Here is a 7300-nt window from a genome sequence, read left to right as displayed (position 1 = left end):
ATCTGTGTACGTTCAGACCTCTTTTCAGTCTAAATGTCAGTTGTGTCTGCGATAGACAAAACTGTAACAGAGTCCTCTTGTCGAAACTAGAAGCAACATGATGTGACATTAAACAAAGTAGGAAATAATTTTGAACTGTATGACCCAGACTTAATGATTTAATGAACTGACATTTTGCAACCAGCAAACTAACTAATTATTTTTTGTTGATATTTGGTCCCAAATTAAGATGAGCCGTGACGTCAGTTCCAGTTTTGTTGTTTTACAAATGATTGTGCGCAAAACAACATTTTTTAAGCTTTATTTAGAAGACTTGAGAACCTCTTTGAAAAGAGAGGACATCCTTTCTAACAGGGTCAAAAATCTTCAGGGGTTAAAGGGGACTGCAGCGTTGTGCTGGAAGCTGCTGGTTAGCTCATGTTAGCGGACTCCATTTCTAAAATAACTTTAGCTGCCTTTGCTCTCTGTGAGCAGCGCGGGGAGAGGCACTGAGACGAGGCCCTCGAGAACGTGCATTAAGTCACACCCTTCGGACTGTCGCAGAAAATCTGAAAGTCCTTCACAAAGAAATCCACAGTCAAGCAGCATTAAATAACTTAAACAAACCATCCACAGGCTCGTATAGGAAAACGGAGAGAGACATTGAAAGTCTCATTTTTCACAACACGTTACAATCCACTCACATATTGCCAATAAAAAAGTGATTGATACATGTAAATTGCTACAAATTGTTTAATTGAGCCCCTTTAAACAGTTTCATCAATGCACCAGATGAATATTAAAAACAAATTTTGTTCCAACTCACGTTTTATTTCCTATAAAAATCAGTCTAGATGTTACATAAATATAGTAATAACAGTTTTACGTCATTTACTCTTTAAAAGTTGTTTGTGTGCGTGTTTTACACTACAAGAAAAAATACATACACAATGAACTGGAGAGGCAGAAATTTAAAAAAAAAATCCGGCCTACTGGTTTGAGTTGTGCATTCGTCACTTGCAGACGAAACTACACCAGTATTGTGTTGTAGTGCCCTCTGCTGGCAGACTGGAGACGACCACCCGTTACAATGGCACTACTAGGTCCTGTCATGATAACCAGCAGAAAGAAAACAGCTTTGAACAACTCTTTTGTAATAAACATGGCATTTAAAAACTAACCTGAACTCAAGTGCCGCAGAAATCCGAAAAGGAGACTGATTTACAACAACTGCATTGAAGAAGTGAAACTTGACGAAGGCCTGCTCAGCTGATAATCCTGACTGGCTTGTAATAATTCATCAGTATGGACCACCGTTTGATTTGAACTTATTTAGTGGCAAAGCCAGTGGAGAGATGTTCAGGATGGATTTCCCCTCAATGCATGCAGGAGCATAAAAAACTTTTTAGATGATGCAATCACTGACGTTGACTGTCATTTACACCCAGTGATGGAATGTAACTAAGTACATTTACTCAAGTACAGTACTTAAATACAATTCTACGATTCCATTTTCTGCTACTTTATACTTGCACTACATTTTGGGGGCAAATATTGTACTTTTACTTCGCTTTATTTATTGGATAACTTTAGTTACAAGTTACTTTGCCGATTACATGCTGTATCAGGGCATTTGTGCACAGTTTTCAATTAATTTATTATATTGGCAAACAGACAAACTGGTCGACCACATAGTATATTTACTTACACTTGTACTTCAGTACATTTTCAGCCAAAAATGTACTTTTGATACTTAAGTACTATTAATATCAGACACATTAAGCCTTTTACTCAAGTACTACTCATATGGGTAACTTTTGCACTTTTACCAAATTCATATTTCAACACAATATCTTTTACTCATGTTTGACTTTTGAGTAATTTTACAACACTGTGCGTTGCTGCATGCAGCCTCTTGTGATACAAACATGGGCTGCAATAATTGACAATATATAGGTCAGAGATTAATTTTCTTTGGGATCATTTATTATTTAAATTAAACATTTGGATACATTTTCTTTTTCAAATTTCATGTAGGACCTACTGATCTTCAAAACATCATCATATTTCCCAACTGCTGCAGAAACACTTTGCAGAGAGATTTCAGTGAAGGTGGAAAGTACCTCACGTTTATTTTATTTTTGTTATTACAGTACAAAAGACTTATTTCGCGATCTAGTTGCAAGCATTTGGTTATTGCATGAGGCTGATATTCCTGACTTTATAATGAAGCACTTAAGAGTGGCACAACCACATGCAGTGGAGGACGGTGTGTCATGCAGAGTCTGTTGCACACCAATGAACGGTTCAACGTTTGGTTTTCCATTCAATCGAGGTCTGCTGGGAAATCACGCAGTGGGGATAAAGGGAAATACCAAGTCAACAAGCACCCAGTTTCGTTGGCTCACTTGCTGGTGTTTTTCACCGCAGTTAAACGGCAAAGAGTCCTAAACTTTAAATCTGAAGCCCCCTACAACCAAATCTACCCGGTGGATTAATTAATGTTTCTTATATCCCGATTTACGACAAATTAAGGAACTGGAATGACGTGTTGCATATTTTGCCACGATGCTGACATACTACATTATAATAATAACACAAAACAACGAGTGAAAGATTCAGATTAGCTGTGACATTATTTGTTGCAAAGGTCGAGAGGAGCTGACTGGTTGGTGCGTGCGATGTTTCACTGTGATGAACACATTTGAAACCACAGCACGTCAGGCAGTGAATCTGACTTTCTGTAGGCTGCAATTAAATGCCTCCTGTTCGTCGGAAAATATGCCCCAGGCCTCATCTGTATCGTTGGATAATTAACGTTTTTTTCCTGTTTTCACTGTGACCAAATAACAGATTGAATGGCGTTGCATTCAGGTGTTTTATCTAAATTATAAAGCGTGTATTGAATTCAGTGGCGATTTTAAACATCAAACCACAGCAGTAAATTTTTTGTTTGTTTGTTTGTTTTTTGCAAGACATGAATGCAGCATTTCTTTCTCTCCTTGTAATGAACGCCATGACAGTCAAAACTGTCCCGTCAGTGTCCATCTGGAGTGAGGTGCATCTCTACTTGAGACAGCCCTGCCGGTGCGCTGCTGAACCGGCTCTTGAGCCCCTTCTGAATGTCTGCCTCCACACCCAGAGCCGGGCCTTGTCTCTCCTGGACGTAGAGAGGCAGGCCGGGGTAGACGGCCGGTGGAGCCCGGTAGGAAGAACGCCACGGCAGCAGGAAATTATTGCACATTGCCGGGTGCTTCACATGGGGCACCAGCCAGTTTGGAGGTGGGTATGACAGGATGGAGGCATGGTGAAGTGTGTCAGGTGTGGGCAGAAATGCTCGGCCGGAAGACGCATCGGTGGTTTGGGGGATGTCGTCGCTGTAGGAGACCTGTCGCTGAGCCTCCATCTCAGCCTCCAGGACCGCTCGGGGAGAGCGGACACGGAGCCCGGGGAAGTGGAAGAGACTTTGCTGCGCGAGAGAAGTTTGGGGATCAAATCCACCAACACCTCTGGCACTGGCCTCAAATTGGTGGATCGCTCGTTCTTGCTGCCCCAGATAAGAAGCTGGGCTGCTGAGTCCAGCCTGGAGGAGTGCCGGGATGTGCGTCGGTCTAGGTGATAAAGACCAGGTAGAAGTTTCAGCGGAAGCGGCTTTGCTCTTGTCTGCGCTCAGTCTGCTGTGATACTGCAGGCTGAGCACCTGAGCCCGCAGCCGCGCGTTCTCGTCGCTCAGAGCCAGCAGCTGACCCTCCACCATCAGGTCGTTCAGCCTCCGCTTCTCCCTGGACCGCTTGGCTGCCTCGTTGTTCTTTTGTCGCTTGTCCCAGTAGGCGGCATCCTTCTTGTCGGGGGGGATCATCTCCCTCTTGCGGCGCGAAACGGGGCCGTGGCTGCTGCAGGCGCGTAAACGCAGGAGACGTCGAGCCAGCAGGGAGGACTGTGTTACCGGGAAGAGGAGGCCGGGATCAGAGTCTATGTAGGTACCGCCGTCCACTGAGGAGGAAGACTCGCACGGAGAAGGACGGTCGGGGGTCCTGGAGGCTGACATGGCTCTAGACTGGAGGGAAGCAGTCAAACATATGCTTAAAAACATCTCCCTGAGTTAGTCTATGATATCTTAAGGTTCAGATTACTGCTAAATCGAACCAGACTTTACAATAAAAGTTTTTTAAAAATGACAATACTTGATAGATTTTACTTTGTGGCTTCTTGTTTGGATATTACATTGTGTTAGATTTAGATCTCGGACCACATACAAATCATAGCTCATGCACTCAAAGATTATAATACCCAATATAATAAAATAGCTTAAAAGAAAAACAAAATACAACCTTTCATTTTGCATAAATATTAATGCATTAGCAACATTTCTGTAAACGTATTTTGAATGCAGGATTTTAACATGTAGTGGAGTATTCTGAATACTTCATGAATACTTCATAAATGAGTCTTAGGGTTAACATTAAAAAGACGACAGTAATGTGTTGCAAGATTTATTTAAAGGCATCAACCTCAGACACATTTAAGGAAGCAAACGAGTAGATTAGATAAGATTAGATTAGATTAAAGCACTAACGTTTCGTCTCCCATGAATCAAGTCGAAAAGGATGATGAGACACTGACCTGGATGAAAAGATGGCACCTGTGGGATGATTTGGAGGACGGGATCAACTTTAAGAGAGTTTGTTGTAAATCTGCAACACACACAGCAGCGTACAACGTTTGACATGGCACTCAAATCATTTGTTTAATTATACGTCGGCTATACGTTTGAGGACGCTTCGTGTCCGCCCGGAGAGGGGCTGAACCGACCTGTCAATCACAATGAGCGGTGCTGAAGAGAGCAGAGCTGCTGGGCGGCGCTCGAGGTTTACCGTCCGCATGCAACCAATCGGGTTGTGACCTCTTGCTGACTTTTTTTTTTTCTTTTTTTTTTTCTTCTTCTTGCTGTGGAAACTCATCAGGCAACTTCACTTGGGAGTGCGGAAGTCCAAGGCAACAGTGTGGTCAAGTTCAAATCGACAGGTGATACTGAAATGAGTCACTTTGGATCACCTGACCTACTTTTCTGATTCTTCCTGTTTCTGCACAGCGCCTGCAGAACATCACCAATGCGCTGATGCAGATGTGTATCCACTACACTTTATGCATATATATATATAACCACAGCAGACTTAACACACGAGTTTGCATTAGAATGTGAATGATATAGCCGAGGGTATTGGTGTTAAAACAGTACAGTACAACACTCTTAATAGCTTGTAAAAAAAACTAAAAAAGACAAAAAAGGAGAAGATAAATCAAACAATTTTTAAAATAAATTTTAAAAAAATTAAATAAATCACACACAATATACATTCACATTTGTAGAGATGTTTATTTAATAAGCTGGTTTAAAGATTAGTTAACCCCTTTGCACCATAAAACATCGATGTGCACGCTCGACTGTACATTTTTTGTGTCTGTAACTCCTCCTCCCTGAAGAGATCTAGCACATATTACTGTAAATGTACAGTCTAACTGTGTCACTATATCATGCTGCAACATTTTAAAGGGGCCGTTCATTCCAAAATCAAAAATACATAGTTTTCCTCTTGAGTGTAGGGCTCTTTATCCATCTAGCTTATTTTGGTGTGAGTTGCCCAGTTTTGGCTGCAGAGATGTCGGTCTTTTCTCAAATAAAATGGAACGATGGCGCTCGGCTTGTGGCGCTGCACTGGAAACCTCAACAGCAATGTCTCTTTCCATCAGCCAACTGTGTCCCTGCATAGAAGAAAGCGTGCAGAAAGGTGACACATACAACTCAGTTGAGGACAATGTTAGTGTTAGACAAGGACACAAATTAGTGTTTACATCCCTCACTGTCATTTGTAGAAAGCAAATAGTTCTTACATGAAATGGCTCACAACAAAGTCAGTGGATTATCTTGAGAAACCGCATCATGATTTCCGGAAAGAGACACTGCTGTTGAGTTTTTCAAATTTATTTTTTGGCGGTTTCAGCACTACAGTCCAAGTACTATCTGCAAGTGCTCAGCAAGTGACACCACAACAATCTAGATGAATAAATACCACTACAGGTAAGAGTAAAAAATATATATATTTCTGACTTTCTGGTGAACTGTCCCTTTAAAGTGATGTGTTGCATTTTTGCTTTTCAGGATTTTCTAAATTAGTCAAATTACTGAAGGTGTCACTGTCTTAATTTGAAGCAGTAATTTATTTTTACATTTTAAAATGTATTTTAATGTACATTGCCCTGTTTTGTAAGGTTTGCATTATGGTTACTCCGCACTGAACGTCACACTGATTGGTCCACCGATCCATCTTCAATGTGAGCATGTTGAAATACCATCATGCTTAACACACTGTACATGTTAACATGCCAGTCCGTGTGTATAAGGTGTGTGCCATGCTTTTGGTTAGCATGATAGCATGTCACACATACTAAAATGTACAGTGAGCCTTTCAACATGATAAGAACCCAATGGTGGTAATCCAACAATTGTATCCGGTGTGAAACAAACAGAGCCTCACAAGGCCGCCAATGGTGCTGCAGACATTTATTTAGTTTTTTTTCTCCTCGACCGTTTCAGCTGGCTCTGTGCTGTCAACCACACCGCAACTCAGGTCTTATGTGTAGCTTTTACTATTCTCATTCACCTTTGCTGGTCCAGATACCATCCACTGCATGGTATCAGCTTCTGTAATCTTCATGTGCTTTCAATCCATATATCTTTCATTGGAGAGTCCTGTAGTCACTTTCCCACAGCCTCAAAGGCTACCAACAGTAGTTCATGTAGTCTTCAATCAAGTCATTCCTCACGTCCTCAGTAATATTGGAACAAGGCATCTTGTCACTTGATAATACCAGAAATATCAGCTACAAACCTGCCCATCATTCAGGCGAATTCAGGTCAATAGAAGAAGCCCCATCCTTGCAACCTCCTCTTTCAAGCTGGGCTATTGTGAAGAAAGACAGCCGGGCATGAAAACAGCTTCACCCCACAGGAGGTGAAGTCACCTGATTTGCAGTTCAACCACACTTAACAACGAAACCAAGTAGCAAAACCAGACTGTGCCGTACGAGACCACTATTGTGAAGATTTAATTGTGTTTTACTGAGTGTGGGGGCTGTCCGGATTGTCAGGGGAATATCCTCTGAGCTATCAGCTCTGTTTTTGAAGAAAACTTCGGCAGATTTTTCTTTCTGACTCACTGTAACCACAGAGGCCACAGCCAGCCATGTCCCAACAGTCAGGTATGACTTTCAGTCATCCTCCAGATTTTTAAAGAGGTAGTAACATATCATATTGTATTGA

General features: G+C 41.7%; 1 protein-coding gene across 1 annotated transcript; it reads right to left on the bottom strand.

Moving 5' to 3' along the window:
• Positions 1 to 963: 963 nt before the first annotated feature.
• LOC141004268 (uncharacterized) lies at positions 964 to 4732 on the bottom strand. The gene is made up of 2 exons (XM_073475691.1): positions 4603 to 4732; positions 964 to 4036 (listed from the first exon to the last, which is right to left on the bottom strand). Exon 2 carries the CDS (start codon positions 4025 to 4027, stop codon positions 3017 to 3019), a length of 1011 nt encoding a protein of 336 aa, XP_073331792.1. The 5' UTR covers positions 4028 to 4036; positions 4603 to 4732; the 3' UTR covers positions 964 to 3016.
• Positions 4733 to 7300: the final 2568 nt, after the last annotated feature.

Source organism: Pagrus major, chromosome 11 (assembly GCF_040436345.1).
Source record: "Pagrus major chromosome 11, Pma_NU_1.0".
Classification (NCBI taxonomy): Eukaryota; Metazoa; Chordata; class Actinopteri; order Spariformes; family Sparidae; genus Pagrus; species Pagrus major.
Note: the sequence above shows the minus strand (reverse complement) of the source record. Positions and strands in the feature narration are given on the sequence as shown.

Bases quoted from the DNA above. Each gene is read 5' to 3' on its own strand.
- LOC141004268 (XM_073475691.1), bottom strand. From the start codon at position 4,027: ATGTCAGCCTCCAGGACCCCCGACCGTCCTTCTCCGTGCGAGTCTTCC.